Source organism: Argopecten irradians, chromosome 7 (genome assembly GCF_041381155.1).
Source record: "Argopecten irradians isolate NY chromosome 7, Ai_NY, whole genome shotgun sequence".
In the NCBI taxonomy this organism is placed as follows: Eukaryota; Metazoa; Mollusca; class Bivalvia; order Pectinida; family Pectinidae; genus Argopecten; species Argopecten irradians.
In genome coordinates this window covers 44,980,307-44,998,070 of record NC_091140.1, presented here as the reverse complement: position 1 = coordinate 44,998,070, position 17,764 = coordinate 44,980,307, and the positions used below count along the sequence as shown (strand labels likewise).

General features: G+C 34.6%; 1 protein-coding gene across 6 annotated transcripts in view; it reads right to left on the bottom strand.

Annotated features, from left to right (window-relative positions):
- Positions 1-17,764, bottom strand: part of LOC138328589 (serine/threonine-protein kinase Nek1-like) — a 38,678-nt gene that overhangs the window by 11,619 nt on the left and 9,295 nt on the right. For 4 of the 6 annotated variants that reach the window (XM_069275467.1, XM_069275469.1, XM_069275468.1 and 1 more), the window contains exons 16-30: positions 11,225-11,290; positions 10,764-10,808; positions 10,553-10,627; positions 9,926-9,985; positions 9,207-9,321; positions 8,356-8,506; positions 8,045-8,150; positions 7,487-7,612; positions 5,163-5,237; positions 4,944-4,994; positions 3,449-3,714; positions 2,959-3,010; positions 2,417-2,570; positions 1,584-1,745; positions 1,312-1,446 (exon numbers count right to left, since the gene is read on the bottom strand). In XM_069275467.1, coding sequence (XP_069131568.1) covers positions 1,312-1,446; positions 1,584-1,745; positions 2,417-2,570; positions 2,959-3,010; positions 3,449-3,714; positions 4,944-4,994; positions 5,163-5,237; positions 7,487-7,612; positions 8,045-8,150; positions 8,356-8,506; positions 9,207-9,321; positions 9,926-9,985; positions 10,553-10,627; positions 10,764-10,808; positions 11,225-11,290 — 1,639 coding nt within the window. The remainder of the gene's footprint in view (positions 1-1,311; positions 1,447-1,583; positions 1,746-2,416; positions 2,571-2,958; positions 3,011-3,448; positions 3,715-4,943; positions 4,995-5,162; positions 5,238-7,486; positions 7,613-8,044; positions 8,151-8,355; positions 8,507-9,206; positions 9,322-9,925; positions 9,986-10,552; positions 10,628-10,763; positions 10,809-11,224; positions 11,291-17,764) is intronic. The other 2 variants (XM_069275471.1, XM_069275472.1) reach the window with 1 other exon arrangement.

Below are 17,764 nucleotides of genomic sequence, written 5' to 3'. Positions count from 1 at the left end.
CTAGACCATAAGACTAATGTGCCTATGGAGTTCCGTGCATATATCTCAACCGGTTTTCCAGTTATGCTGCGGAAACGAACCTGGTACAAAAATATGATGTTTTCAGCAATGTTTCCATGGTTACGGAAAACGTGCTAAAAATGAAAACCTAAAAATAGCAAAAGGCACTACTAGACCATAAGAACAATGTGTCTATGAAGTTTCATGGAAATATCTCTGCTGGTTTTAGAGTTGTGCTCCGGAAACGATTCTCACACAAAAATATGCCATTTTCAGCAATGTTTCCATGGTTACAGAAAAAAGTACAAAAAGTGAAAACCTTAAAATAGCAAAAGGCACTACTAGACCATAAGTCCAATGTGTCTATGAAGTTTCGTTGAAATATCTCTTCTGGTTTTGGAATGATGCTCCGGAAACGAACCTGGTACAAAAATATGATATTTTCAGCAATGTTTCCATGGTTACGGAAAAAATGCAAAAAATGAAAACCTAAAAATAGCAAAAGGCACTACTAGACCATAAGACCAATGTGTGTATGAAGTTTCATGGAAATATCTCTACTGGTTTTAGAGTAATGCTCCAGAAACCATTCGTACGGACGGACGGAAGGACGGAAGGACGGACGGACGGAACCCATTTGTATATCCCCCGCCAACTTCGTTGGGCGGGGGATAAAAAGGAAATTGTCTCTTTTGTGTAACATGCAAACAACATCAAAGAAATGGTTGAAGAGAAAAGGACCTAAAGAATCTAATTTAAAGTATTCTGGAAATGTCTCCACAAAACAAATAATTTTATAATTTATCTGTTATATTATGCATATGAAATTATTACAAATGATAAAATATTGTCAGTTTGAAACCTGTTTACCTTAAACAATATTTAAGCTTAATATGCTCTACCCCCCCCCCCACCCTTTGAATGAAGGTGAAGGTCATTTATTTGAACAATCTTGGAAGCATTTTATCTCAGCATGCTACAGACCAAAAATAAGTATCTTGAGTTATTCGTTAGAAATTGCTTGAAGATTTTAGTTTATTTGACCTTGTGACCTTGAATAAAGGTCAAGGTTATTCATTTGAAAAAATTCTTAGCATTTTATCCAAGCATGCCACAGGCCCAATAACAGTATCCTGGACATTTTTGTTAATGAGAAGTAGTTGTTGGAATAAAAAGTATATTCACAGCAAAGAGTGTTACCAAACAAAAATGAGAATATGAAATTTGCGATAAATAATAAGATACCTCTCCCTGTATGCTTAACAAACACCCCCAACCTATACAAGATATACTGTACGTCCAGCCACTCACTTTTGCTCTGTTTAGCCTCGTCTGCGTCCCCTATAGTGATGGTACCTTTGTTTATGACAGGTTTGGGCGAGATAGTGATGGTTGATCCCTTGGCTGGCTTGTTATCTCCCTCAGTGGATGAGGGAACACTGTCATCTGTAAAGAATCGAGAGAATTCTGTTGATTTCCCTACATCAGAACTTTATGTGATTCACAGTATGTGTAACATGAAGACAACTACATGATATTCACTCACAAAATCCATCTTTTACTGAATATATTCTATGATATACCTGATTTATCACTCTCCATAGTCCCTTCCATGATTGGAATTTCCTTTAAAGCGTTTAACACTGTACTGCCCGGCCGGCCCCACTGTCTCCTAGCAACAGCGGCTGCTGCTTCAGCAGCATCTGTGGTAGGGTGTTGTATAACACGGTCTTGTAGACTTGTAGCTGGGAAAAGGAGAATCAATTTATTCACAATTCCAAACAAACCATTCTCCAAAACTTATCTCACTTTTGACAAAGCAGAAATAAACATTCATTCTTCATCTACTGTTATAGAACTGATAAATCATTTCCATTCGGATGGTTTTGAAATTGATCAAAATGCAAAAACTTAACCATGACTCTAATTTTAATGATAGTTGTTCGATAACAGCAAAGCTCCCCAGTTTTTGACCAAATGACTGGAAACAACTGATAATTTGCAATAAATCTTACAAGTTACAATCTTTACAAATGAATAATAATCATCAGATAGTAGAGCCAACACCGTTATTTTTGCTGGAGGGTTGGTTGGTTTGTAATCCTAACTCGGATACCTCGGGGTATGCACGGTGCTTAAGAAAATGTAATTCCGGATTTGCATATTGCAGAATTATCTGCACTTGCGGGTAGGTATTGATTGTGACGTCATGTCTTTGCGAGCGTAACGTCATACCTTTCGGAGAAAATGACGTGAATTGCGCTCACAAAATAATGACGTAACAGTCGATACCTACCCGCAAGGGAGCTAACTCTGTAATATGAAAAGACAGAATAAAGCTTGCAATTGAATTCTCCTTTGATATTAAATAATAAGACAAATATTTTATCTTATATTTACTATTCAGATAACCTACCTTCCATCTGAGATGCAGTCTGTTCTAGAGGCATCTCTTTAATAGATAATTTATCATCTCCACCCTCCTGCCATCGCGACCTGGAGGATTCTGGGGGATCTTCCTTTTCGACAGCTACTTCTGCTGGAGCTCCCCATTTACCTCTCGGTGTTACCTAAAGGCCAGTAAAGTAATACTGTTCAGTAACTGTCAATCACTTTATAATCACAAGATTCAAAGTTTTACCCAATTTTTCGATGGCTCAAACATGAATTCAAACTATGTATATTATATGAATGTATAATTGTCAGGAAGAGCTCTTGGTCACGAATTTATGTGATGGTATTCACAAATACATTATAAAAATGAAGGAAACACAAAATATAAAGTGGTTTACTGTACAACAGATTATAACCATTCCATTTTTCATGATGTCAAAAAATTTCCACATGACTGTCTGAAAATATCTGCAAGCTGTTTTTTCTGACACAAAATTGATTAAAATTCATTAAGTCTAAGTAAGATATTAATGATATTGATTAATTGAAAAAAATCACTTTTACCTTTTCATTTAAACGACGGAGAATTTCATCTTTCTGCTGCTTAAGAGGACTCCTGAAAATTAGCAAATAGATTGATGATTCATTTAATCACTGAAAACAACTTTACTTTATCTACATTTCTCTTAGAGCATTAAATCTTATACTAGTAAGCCATTTCCACAACAATGTACTGATATGAGTCATTATCAATTGATTATTTAAACATAGATGCAGACCTTGTCTACAGGTTTTAGCAATTCTTTAAAGAAAATTTATCTTTAGTTTTATTTTTTCCATATTGCGTTTATTTCTTGAAATACATTATCAGCACCCTAATTTACAGTTGCCCCCCCCACCCTAATCACATTTCTCTTATTGCATTCAATTGTGAACTTGTAGACCAGTTACACAATTATATTTTGTTCATGATGGGCAATTCATTATTTTCACACAGATACAGACTTTGTCTATAAACACCCTTACAGTTGCCTCCCTTGCCCCTGAATCTTACCTAGAATCCACCGGTTCCTCAGCGACAACTCCTATGGCCTTGAGGGCACCAGTCATGCCAACAGCAGGAGCTGCTGGTTCAGGTTTGGGAAGTTCCTTTGGCTCCACCCCAACGGCCTTCAGGGCCGCCGTCATTGGAACCGCCGGAGCCGGGCGTGGGGCTGGTACTGGCCGACTGACTATCTGTCTCTCCTGGAGGTCATACTTATACCTACGCTGCCTCTCTAATTGTTCCTTCAAATGTCTGGCCCTGTCGTCTGCTTGTTGCTACAATTAAACATAAAAAATATAACAAATATTTTCTTTCATGATGGTCAAATGATGTCAATGCTTGATTAGTAAGGATATTGTTATGAATGTCACTGTCTGAATATTTGTGTTTGTAAATTTTACATTTTTTTTTCTTCTTTAAAAGTACATACCTTTACCAACACCTCTTTCAATTTTCAAAATATAAAATGAATTTGTTAATTTAGTTTACAAGTCACAAAATTTAACAGCTGTGCATGCACAGGACATTTCTATAATCACGAATATTTTATCTGCAACTTACAAAATTTTGAGAAATGATGGACTAACATAACCTTTAAAGCCTGAGAATGAAATTTAAAAACCGCTAAATCCTAATTCTCTCATTTTTACTTACAACTGCAAAATTTTTAAACCATGTTAACAATTAACTAAAAAAGTATACAATATTACACATAATTGTAAGATATGGTAAGCAATTCCATATTGCCAAGTGATACGTTTGTCAGAGTAATAACATTTTAATGTAAAAGAAGATATATTGTCAAATAAAACTTCAGATCAGTGCTTCAGCTGTCTAAAATAAAGTGTGACACAACAAACTAGACATTAAAATTGATCGTAATATCCTATATTTCCCATCACACATTATGTGTGTTACAAGCAGAGAATGGAATAAATTTGTACCCAACACAAATATCTGATAATAGACCTAGGTTGTGTGTGTTACAAAGTGAAAACAAATTCCATACATATGTAATTTTGACTGACCTTAGCATACTGAAAATCAATGAGGGAAATTCTCTAAATTATTATGATACAAAATGATTTTTAACTTGTACTGAAAAAACTTTATTTTTTAATTTTGATGTATTTAGTTCTTTGTCAGCAGTTACTGAAAATTCTTAAGGTTGAAGTAAAAAATTAAAGAATGAAAGCAATACAAATTACAATAAATTTAATTCAAAGATTACAGATAAAAACTCTGTTCATCCTAGATCAAATAATTCAGGATTTTCGATAAATTTCAAATAAATTTAATGATATTCATCTCCAATGAATTTGACCTTTAAGTTTTGACATGAAGTCATTTCAGATATGGATCTCTCACACAGCTCAAATATGGCTTTATTGATAGGATCAGCAATCAAATTAAATTTGTCCTTTTGTCTTATTTTTAGATTAAATGAAAGAAATGATTTACAGCAATAAATTTATTTTTCAATCAATGGATAGAATATATTTACTCTTAGTGCCTCCACTTTTTTCCTCCTTGCTTCCGCTTCTGCTTGGGCATCCTAAAAACCAAAATAAATAAATTAAGTAAATTTAACTTTCCATATAATCAAAAGTAAAAACCAATAATGTATTATCACAAATAACAGCATTCAAATGAAATCATTTACATTTGTTTTGTTTTACCTATGGGCACATTAAATATGAGTTTGGGTAACTGGGTAACTTACTTGTGGCTTTCCTTGAATCTGCCGTCTCTCATGTAAGTTCTGCATCCTAATTTGTCTTAACTTCTCAAGGTAATCCTAATAAGGGAAAAACCAACAAGTTTGTTACATTTACTTAATGATTAAATACATATTAAAGTTCACTCTCATTTTGTTACAAGAGATCCCAGAGGGATCTTGGCACCCACCAAAGAATGATCTATGTCTGACAATGGAAAATTACCTGCTTTTCAAACTTTTTCAAACATACTACATATAAAATTTGAGACAGGTCGTTTCAGTACTATCTAAGAAACAGCGGTAACAAACTTCTACAATGAAATCCAAGATGGCGGCAGGTTGGTCATCTTGTTGTAATAGAGGAACTCTTGCCCTTGTTATGGTTCTATCTCACTGAAGCATGATGTCAGAGACATCGAACAAGTACAGTCTATAAAAACAAGAGGCCCAGAGGGCCTGTATCGCTCACCTGGTTTGTAATGCCAAGTATTGTTCTGAATACAGATTCATTGTTTCTTTTCTGAAGAAATTTTAATATTAACCTCTAAGTCCCCTATTGGGCCCAACCCCTCCTGCCCCCAGGGGGTCAGAGCCAAAGTTCTGTTCTCCTTCCCCCAAGGATGTTTATGGCCAAATTTGGTTACATTCCATGCAGAACTCTGTGACTAGTAGCGATTTAAAGGATTTACCTCTATTTCCTCTATTGGGCCCCACCTCTCCTGCCCCCAAGGTGTCAGAGCAAAAATTTATACAAGTTCTGTTTCCCTTCCTCCAAGGATGTTTGTGGCCAAATTTGGTTACAATACATGCAGAACTCTATGACTAGAAGTGATTTAAAGGATTTACCTCTATTTCCCCTATTGGGCCACGCCCCTCCTGCCCCCGGGGGATCATAGCCAAAATTTATACAAGTTCTGTTTCCCTTCCCCCCAGGATGTTTGTGGCCAAATTTGGTTACAATCCATGCAGAACTCTAGGACAAGTACCAATTTAAAGGATTTACCTATAATTCCCCTATTGGGCCCCGACCCTCCTGCCCCCCGGGACCAGTGCCAAAATTTATACAAACTCAGTTTTTATTCTCCCAAGGATATTTCTGGCCAAATTTGGTTACATTCCATGCAGAACTCTATGACTAGTAGCGATTTAAAGGATTTACCTCTATTTCCCCTATTGGGCCCCACCCCTCCAGCCCCCGGGGGGCCAGAGCTGAAATTTATACAAGTTCTGTTCCCCCTCCCCCAAGGATGCTTGTGGCCAAATTTGGTTACAATCCATGCAGAGCTCTATGACTAGTAGCGATTTAAAGGAAATGTTGACGGACGGACGGACGGGACGGACGGACGGACGGACGGCGGACGACGGACGACGGGCGCCATGACATAAGCTCACCTGGCCCGAAGAGCTCACCGGCTCTTCGGGCCAGGTGAGCTTAAAAACCAGGAAAAAGGAAGTTGTTCTAAAGAAAGATGGAGTATAATTCAAGTAGAGCGGGGCTGCAATTGTTGAATCAGGTATACAGCCTTGACATTTGTTGGCGATAATTTTCCCGTTTTTTTTTAAATATTTTACTCCATGCAGTATTAAATTCAAGGTCTGTGTTGTCTAATGTCTTAAGATACATATATCATTCAAATTTGACCGCAGTTTTAAATTCGTATTTTCTTTCATCCACCAAATAACACTGCCACGAATATAATCCAAATGTTTTTCTTTCTTTTCTGGTAAGTGCAGATACAGCAAGGTGAATAGTTTTATGAATGTCAAGCATATAGGTGGAAAAACTATTAACCTGTTTATAACTAGTACAATGACAGTGTCATAAAGGGCCTAAAAAGTATGTGTCTATGAAGTTTTGTGGAAATATCTCTGCTGGTTTTAGAGTTGTGATCCGGAAACGATTCTTACACAAAAATCTGCCATTTTCAGCAATGTTTCCATGGTTACAGAAAAAAGTACAAAAAGTGAAAACCTTAAAATAGCAAAAGGCACTACTAGACCATAAGACTAATGTGCCTATGGAGTTCCGTGCATATATCTCAACCGGTTTTCCAGTTATGCTGCGGAAACGAACCTGGTACAAAAATATGATATTTTCAGCAATGTTTCCATGGTTACGGAAAAAATGCAAAAAATGAAAACCTAAAAATAGCAAAAGGCACTACTAGACCATAAGAACAATGTGTCTATGAAGTTTCATGGAAATATCTCTGCTGGTTTTAGAGTTGTGCTCCGGAAACCATTCGTACGGACGGACGGACAGACGGACGGACGGACGGAACCCATTTGTATATTTGTATGGGATAATTATCAAGAGTGAGACATACCTTTTCTTCCCTATCCCTGGCACTGTCCAGTGCCTCATCACTTGGTTCGTGTCTTGCTGGGGTAGCGGGCTGCCGAGGTCTCTGGACAGCGTAAGGCGGTGCTGCTGCTGCAGTGGGGGCAGCATTCTGAGCAGCAAATAAGATGTTAATTTTTTTTTCTTAAAAATGATTAATATATGTACCATATACGACCCAGTAAGCATCTCTATCCCTATTAGTGTCCCCCTCTATTTTAGACCTTGATTTTACTTACATTGAAATAAATGTAGACTGAAAATATGAAAACTGTGTAGGTTTCTTTATTCATTTCTTTTGCAAATTGATTTATGGGTGATTTTGAGCAGTATTTTTGTGAAAGTCTAGATTAAGTCCAAATTTGGTTCTGTTGAGCGCCCCCTTATTTGTTTCAATTTTCTTTCTTGTTCAACAGAGATTCAAACACAATAAGACAGTAGGCATTCATAGACAGGTGCTGTCTAGCTAAGCCAATATATTTCACAGACTGGGAAAACTGTTCTTCAACTTGACAAAACTTTAAAAAAACAAAAATTGTTTTACCCCAAACAGGTCTGCATTTCCCCGTTGCCTATTCATTGCGGCTTCCCTCTTTCTCATAACAAACTCATCAACAATTCTTTTCCTTTCCTCTGCTGGTGTCCGAGGTCTAAATAGAAAATATCAACAGTACATTATTAGAGATCTTTTATGTTATACATAGAAAAGTTTGATATATCTGGACACGTTTTTATTTAGATGTTCCAATATGCAAAGGGTATTACGCTGATGACAGACGATGGCTGTCACCTGCAGCCCTGTAGTCTGGGGCTACTGGGCTAGGTACGTGGTTATCACAGACGATGGATAACTACCTGTCACCCCCAGCCCTGGGGTCTGGAGCTGGGTACATTGGTGTGGCCTCAGGGGTACGACCGGAGCCTGGACGCTGCCAGTGAGGGATGGGCTGTTTTGGAGCAGGCTGGGCAGGCTTGGGGGCCACCATATAGGCTGCTGCAGGCTGTACTGTAACAAATAGTAAAATTATATAAGTCTTAGACAACGTCAAATTATAGGTTTATGTCTCAGTCAAAGAGCACCTATGATATCATGTAAAATAAATTACAATATGGCTGTGATGTCATCTATTGTATAGTTATTAGGTTTCTCACAAAGTTTTTTAATAGATGGTTGAAAATTAATAATAGGTGGTTGGGAGCAACAGGCCTCTGTGGTGGCCAATACTTATTTCTGACAAAAAATAGCTGGTTGTATACAAAGAAATAGAGGGCTGTTTTTGCTGGCAACCAGCTTTTAACAAGAACCCTGGTTATAGTCAATAGTACAATCACCTACTACTGTGAAACAGTTACCTTTTCCTGTGGACAGTTTGTTAAAGGTAACTTTTGTCACAATTGAAGGTAAATACAATGATTGATAACTAAGCAAGCACAGGCCTCAATCTATTCATTATCTTGACTATCCATAGTGTGAGGTGTTTCTCTTATACATAAAGAATAATGTCGTATCCTTTAACATTTAAATTTTTTTTTACTGCAATCCTTTCTTTGATTTAATCATTCACAAAATATTAAGCCATCATGTTTTAACTTACACACACAATTATCCCCTATTATATTTAAAGTAAAAAAAATTGTATCTAAAACTGAAGTGTAAAGCACCTATGATGTTTCATCATCAATAATATAAGAAGTTAAAATCTAACCTGGTTTCATGTTGTTTAACTGAGCTTCTCTGTTTTTCTGTATTTTATCTAAGTATGCGTGATAGCGTTCATAATTTCCTCGATCTTTCTGAGCAATGTTCTGTGGAGGTTCTGGCTGTAAGAAGACAATAATAATAATTAATATTTCTAAATTGCTTTTTTTCTTTCTATACAATGAAGAATAGTTTTCATGCCAAATGTGTTACGAATGTCAAGATCATGTCAAAATACTGTATAACACGAAATTTTATTTCTGTAGAAATTTTCATTGTCTTTGGAACCATGAATGCAATGTATAAGAACAAAGAATCATGTTTTACATGTTTTTTATGTATCATATTAGGATTGTTATCATTGGTCTTTCCATTAACCACAAATAATTTTAACCACAAAATGATTTCAAAGTCCCACACTACCAAAGAATGTACCCATAAATATTTTATGTTGAACAGTATTGTGAAAATCTGTAAATTTTGCAAAGTCTTACAAATCAATGATTTAGCTATGAAGAAGCATTATTTTTAATTCAATTCTTTTAATTATTTTTTAACAAACCACATATTGGTATTGTCTTTTCTACATCCATCAGTATCAAATGAGCAATTTAGTCTTTAATATAATAGAGAGTTTTCTTTAAATTCCTGTCACATATACCTCAGAATCCCAAACATTTACCAGAGCCTTAATTTGATTGGCCCATTGGATATCACATGACTTACCAATGGGCGTGGCTGTTTTGGTGGTTCTTTAGCATCATGTCTGTCAACAGGAACTTTTTTCTGAAAAGACAGTTTTAGTACCGGTGATTATCATTGAATTCTCTATTGGGCTGCAACTCAAACAAAAAACTGTCAAAAATGTATGCTCGAAAAATACACAAAATAATAAAACTAAATTTAGCACTGGATATACTATAGCGATGGGACAACATTGATGATAATTATGGATTTAATTCTAAATCAATTTCAGAATATAAAATGAACCTGTTTATAAACCTGATTGTAGGATCATACCATAAATGGTGATGTGCTAATCAAAAGTTTATCACAAAGAATGAAGCATATTTCTCCATATATCTATATTTCTTGGTCTATATACTGGTATATATCTGATTTTTTTCTCCCAGATGCCTTTTACTTTTTAACTTCAGATTTCTATGTCACTGCTACCAATGCTAAAGAACCATGTATAGTATAAGCTAGTACAGTGTATTCAAATTGACACTAATCTCATTTATAACTTAAATAAGTCACTCTGAAAGAGGATTCTGCATTTGTGTCAGCTGTCTTAGCCTAGCCTATTGTAAGTTTGTGAGAAGTATTGACAGTACAATGAAGATTACTCACAGCACCCTCGTCAGAATCTAAAGAATTGATCATATTCTTCCAATTGTCTTCTCTTGCCTTATTGATTCTTGCTAACTGTAAACAACATCACCAAAAGTATAAATCTTATCTCATTATATTCTTATTACTATTAAATAAATAAACTCAGTTTCAGAGGTTCAAACTTGATCAATTCATGTTCAAAGCTTGAAAGTAAGACTTAAATATTTACCTTCTGTTTTTCTAGAATTTCTTTGTGTTTCTTCTCTGCTGCAGCCTTAAAAGTATAAAATATTGATGAATAAATTGCAGTGCATCAAGAAAGAAGAAAAAAATATTAAATAATAACACTGATCTGTCTGTGAGTAAATCTATTCATAAAAAAAAGTAAATATTCACTCTTTTTTGGATTTGTTAAGTCTGATTGTGTATCCATTTTTACATCAACTTCAATACAGTCTATTTAGCCTAGCAACCTATGCGAACATAATTACAGCTTAATTTATCTATGTTGTACATAGTGTTTTTGCCATTATTACATTTAATTTATTACCAGTACCGTGAAAATGATGTGTGAAGACATCAAAACAATTAAGTATTGGAGTATGAATGATGTCCTGTTATGACAACTCTAGTCTAATTTTGGTGAATATAAATATATACTCATTTCTCAATCACAAAATGAAAACATACCTTGTTTTCTTCCATCCTCCTTTTCTTCTCTTTTAAAATCAAGTCTTCCTTTTTCTTTTTCAAATCCTTGAACCAAAAATCAATTTACATAGATCACTTATCGGTGTCATATTAAAAAGTATCCCCCATCAAAAGAGTATCCGGCTACTTTTTCTGCCCATCCAAAAAGTATCCCCCCTATCAAAAAAGTATCCCCCCATTGTCTATTTATGCTTTCAAAATAAAGATTGGTAATGTTAAGAAAATAAAAGAAAATCAGCAGTATATGCCTATATAGGTGACAAGGTAACTGTACAGGTAGTAAATTACACCTGGTCTACCTGTATTACATAACAGCACAGTGGGGGTCACACCTGACACTGATACAGGTAGAGGGCACCTATAAAAATTACCTGTGTGTATATAGCTACCACATCATCACAACAGTGAGAATAAACATCAATCCCAAACCAAACTATGAGATAAAATTTGTTTTGAAATGTAACTTTTATACATCTTTAGTGTACAGATGTAACATGAAACTTGCATTTTATGTATACACAATTAAAGTGACAGCTGTGTATACTAACTGCATGCACTATCATATAAGTGTAATATAGTAAGGAAATTCTACTTATTATAGAGAATAGATAATATCTAAAAACTAATGTTAGATATGCTTTAACTAATTTTATGATCACAAAATAATACACAATTAAATTAAATACAATCAGAAACTTTTTTGATATCATAGTATATTATGCTGATATATATATGTTCCAATATGATTCGATCATTAATATAATTAGAGTTGGTGTTCGGGGAAGACCCAAATATAATGAAGCATTATGAACATGCCTGCAGTGCAAATTGGAAACCTAATATTTTCCAATAAATAAATGGTGTATAAAATGTGATGTATATATTTTTTAATGATCAATTTTTTTGTTAAAGTGTCTGCATTGATTAAGATAAAATGCATTATACAATACCATGATTAATAATTGACATTAATTTGTAATACACATGTAGAAGAAAGGATATAATTATCAGGAATTATCTCAGGGCATATAGCTAGCATTGTTTTTATCAATACAAATGGATGTATGATACCTTAATCATCCACACAACAATTAATACAATAGGTGGGGACCTGTTAGCATTTTATGGATGCAGACACAGAGGCAGACAGAAGATATTGGATGGGGTTGAACATTGAGCAGTCAATATGAGTTTTGAAAGATGACCTGTACAAATTTTTATAAATCATTCAGGGTTTTTTGTGTTTGATATGCGTCAACATTCGACTATCTACTATAATTATATATTAATGAATTTGAAAATCAATTATAATCAATCATTATCATTTTTCAATGAAATCATCTTTAAACTAAAATACTACTGTATGTACATGCATGTATGGTGCTCATAAAATATCTTAGGGGAGATTATAAAGTAAATATCTTTAAATCCAATTATGGAATGCATATATCATAATTTACGTGTACAAATAATAATTAAGAGTTCAAAATGAATTTTTGGCAGTAAATCAACCACTGCAACAATCATACATTGAAATGTGGAATTATGCATTAAAACCCTTAAAACTAATGTGGATGCAGTGATCTACAAATTCATTTCACATTTCCACAGTGTTATTTAGTAATATTGTGAATGGACTTCTGCAGGTATATTTTCATATAAATCTGCATAGATCAAAAACATGTTTATCTTTCAATTTGAATGATTTCCACAGCATCAAACATTTCACCCCGCTATGGACCATATAGCTTTAAGATTTGGGAAGCATATATACACATATATACATCAAAAATTCAATCCTCAGTATGTTTTTACTGGAATTTTACAAACAGGGGGGATAAATAAGTGTGTTATCTAGGGGGAGATACATATTTGATGGCCATCGAAAAAGTATCTAAGGGGAGATTAGTGTGATATCTAGGGGGGATACATATTTGATGGCCATAGTAAAAGTATCTAGGGGAGATTAGCTTATATCTAGGGTGGATACATATTTGATGGCCATCAAAAAAGTATCTAGAGTGAGATTAGCGTAATATGTAGGGGGGATACATATATGATAGCCATAGAAAAAGTATCTAGGGAGAGATAAGTGTAATATCAAGGGGGGATATATATTTGATGGCCACCAAAAAAGTATCTAGGGGGAGATTAGTCTTATATCTAGGAGGGATACATATTTGATGGCCATTCAAAAAGTATCTATGGGGAAATTAGCTTGATATCTAGGGGGGGATACATATTTGATGGCCATCAAAAAAGTATCTAGGGGGAGATCAGTCTAATATCAAGGGGGGATACATATTTGATGACCATCAAAAAAGTATCTAGGGGGAGATTAGTCTGATTTCTAGGGGGGATACATATTTGATGGCCATCAAAAAAGTATCTAGGGGGAGGTTATAATTAGTTTAATATCAAGGGGGGATACATATTTGATGACCATCGAAAAAGCATCTAGGGGGAGATTAGTCTGATATCTAAGGGGGATACATATTTGATGGCCATTCAAAAAGTATCTATGGGGAAATTAGCCTGATATCTAGGGTGGATACATATTTGATGACCATCAAAAAAGTATCTAGGGGGAGATTAGTCTAATATCAAGGGGGATACATATTTGATGACCATCGGAAAAGTATCTAGGGGAAGATTAGTCTTATTGTAGGGGAGGATACATATTTGCCCTAGATACTTTTTCTATGGCCATCAAATATCTATCCCCACTTGATATTAGACTTATCTCTCCCTAGATACTTTTTCTATGGCCATCAAATAAGTATCCCCCCTAGATATTACACTAATCTCCCCCTAGATACTTTTTCGATGGCCAACAAATATGTATACCCATAGAAATTACGCTTATCTCCCCCTAGATACTTTTTCTATAGCCATCAAATATGTATCCCCCCTAGATATTACACTAATCTCCCCCTAGATACTTTTTCTATGGCCATCAAATATGTATCCCCCCTAGATAACACTCTAATCTCACTAGATACTTTTTCGATGGCCATCAAATATGTATCCCCTCTATATATTACACTAATCTCCCCCTAGATATTTTTTCTATGGCCATCAAATATCTATCCCCACTTGATATTAGACTTATCTCTCCCTAGATACTTTTTCTATGGCCATCAAATATCTATCCACACTGGATATTAGACTTATCTTCTCCTAGACACTTTTTCTATGGCCATCAAATATGTATCCCCCCTAGATATTAGACTAATCTCCCCCTAGATACTTTTTCGATTGCCACCAAATATGTATCCCTCCTAGTTATAAGACTAATCTCCCCCTAAATACTTTTTCTATGAGCATCAAATATGTATCCCCCCTTGATATTAGACTTATCTGATTATCTCCCCCTAGATACTTTTTCGATGGCCAACAAATATGTATACCCCTAGAAATTACGCTTATCTCCCCCTAGATACTTTTTCTATGGCCATCAAATATGTATCCCCCCTAGATATTACACTAATATCCCCCTAGATGCTTTTTCTATGGCCATCAAATATGTATCCCCTCTATATATTACACTAATCTCCCCCTAGATGCTTTTTCTATGGCCATCAAATATGTATCCCCTCTATATATTACACTAATCTCCCCCTAGATATTTTTTCTATGGCCATCAAATATCTATACCCACTTGATATTAGACTTATCTCTCCCTAGATACTTTTTCTATGGCCATCAAATATGTATCCACCCTATATATTACACTAATCTCCCCCTAGATATTTTTTCTATGGCCATCAAATATCTATACCCACTTGATATTAGACTAATCTCCCCCTAGATACTTTTTCGATTGCCACCAAATATGTATCCCTCCTAGTTATAAGACTAATCTCCCCCTAGATACTTTTTCTATGGGCATCAAATATGTATCCCCCCTTGATATTAGACTTATCTGATTATCTCCCCCTAGATACTTTTTTGATGGCCATCAAATATGTATCCCCCCTTGATATTAGAGTGATCTCACTCTAGATACTTTTTTGATGGCCATCAAAAATGTACCCCCCCCTAGATATTAGACTAATCTCCCCCTAAATACTTTTTCTATGAGCATCAAATATGTATCCCCCCTTGATATTAGACTTATCTGATTATCTCCCCCTAGATACTTTTTCGATGGCCAACAAATATGTATACCCCTAGAAATTACGCTTATCTCCCCCTAGATACTTTTTCTATGGCCATCAAATATGTATCCCCCCTAGATATTACACTAATATCCCCCTAGATGCTTTTTCTATGGCCATCAAATATGTATCCCCCCTAGATAACACTCTAATCTCACTAGATACTTTTTCGATGGCCATCAAATATGTATCCACCCTATATATTACACTAATCTCCCCCTAGATATTTTTTCTATGGCCATCAAATATCTATACCCACGTGATATTAGACTAATCTCCCCCTAGATACTTTTTTGATGGCCATCAAATATGTATCCCCCCTTGATATTAGAGTGATCTCACTCTAGATACTTTTTTGATGGCCATCAAAAATGTACCCCCCCCCCCCCCTAGATATTAGACTAATCTCCCCCTAGATACTTTTTCGATGGCCATCAAATATGTATCCCCCACAGATATTACACTAATCTCCCCCTTGATACTAAGGCCATCTTATAAGTATTCCCCTAGATATGACACCTAAATCTCGATCCCCATAGATACTTTTTCTATGGCTATCATGGCCATCATGTATTTAAATATATATATTTATTTCAATCTATATAGATATTTTATAAATTTCCCCTCTGATGGACATTATAATTATATCTATGCACTGTACCTCCCCATCATGATATACATGTATTGTATAATTTTTGCCCACACCCACATTCTTTTAATATAAGTATCTCCCTGACATGTTTTCAACAAAACTGTAGATTTTATTTCCAGATCCATGCAACTATATACAAATATACAATATACAAAAGCCCCTTCATTTTTCAAAAAAAATAAATTCAAAAATATAGTAAAAAAAAAAAATAAAATATTTTCTTATATCAGTTTTTTTTTCTTCAAATATACATGTAGTTCAAAATAAGACACAATGTAATAATTTACTGGATTATTGGGATTTTACTAAAAATTTGATAAATTGATTTCATGATTTATAGAAAAAAAATGTAAAAAATTATATTGATGTTAATCTAATTATGACACTATATGATAGAAATATTTTGTAATTAAACATACTTTCCTAATTATCTATATATAATCAATGCAAACATCAAGCTGTTAGCCTGGTAGGTGTGTTATTATAAAGTAAACATTAATGGTTTCTTGTATATATAACATTCTAATGTCTATGTATACATGTTTTTTTTATTCTTTCTTTGATATCAATAACTCAAAAATTAAAAGAATTCAAATGATCACATCATAATTATGCTTTTTTATTATGTTTGACACTCTTCTCTGATAATACCCAAATGTATCAAATAGCAAATAAATATCTAAAAAATAGAAATAAGAAAAAATACATTATTTTATAAAGAAGGGGCTTTTGTCCGGAGGGGCTTTTATCCTAAGGGGCTTTTGTCCGGAGGGGCTTTTGTCCTAGGGGCTTATGTCCGGGGGGGCTTTTGTCCAGGGGGGCTTTTGTCCTAGGGGCTTATGTCCTAAGGGGCTTTTGTCCGGGGGGGCTTTTGTCCGTACCCCATATATATATACCTGCATAGATGTAGTGTATATCCTAATATAAAGTTGAATTACAATTGACTTACTATTTTACACTTATATTCACCCATAAAATGATTTACATTGTATTCATCAAATTAGTAAATATATTATCTGAAATATTTATGAAAAGTTTTATTTTTTTCCAGATCCAAAATCAATGTAATCAATCGATTGGTACATATATATACATATAAGCTTATAGATGTGTTTGTATCTATATAACAAAGGTCTTGATGGTTTGATAATCATAATTTATATGCATTGAAATTATGTATACAAGTAATGAGCTATATATATACATAGTTTTAAACATATGTTAGAAAACATAAATAAATTGTAAATTTGCAAGCACAATAAAATCATGGGATGATGTACCTGTACAGGTAAACATTTGGTAATATCACTGTGTACAGGTGACTATCTGACAGTGCTTATATATAGACACACCTGTACCTGTCCGTCCCACCACTAATTAGGTAGTTAGGTAATACCTGACCAGGTGTAATTAGTTACCTGGCACCTGTAAAGGGACTCCTAGTATATGTATATGACCATTTGATTAACTGCCAACTAAAATTATAACAATCACTATTGATGTCATGGGGGGGTACTTTTTTGATAGGGGGGGATACTTTTTTGATTAGCAAAAAAGTATCCCCGGATACTTCAGTATCCTCGGATACTTTTTTAATGGGCAAAAAGATACTTATTTGATGGGGGATACAAATTTGATATGACACCGGTATTTTTATGAATGACAGTGACAAAAAACCTTACATGTTTGTAAGTCATTAACGACCTT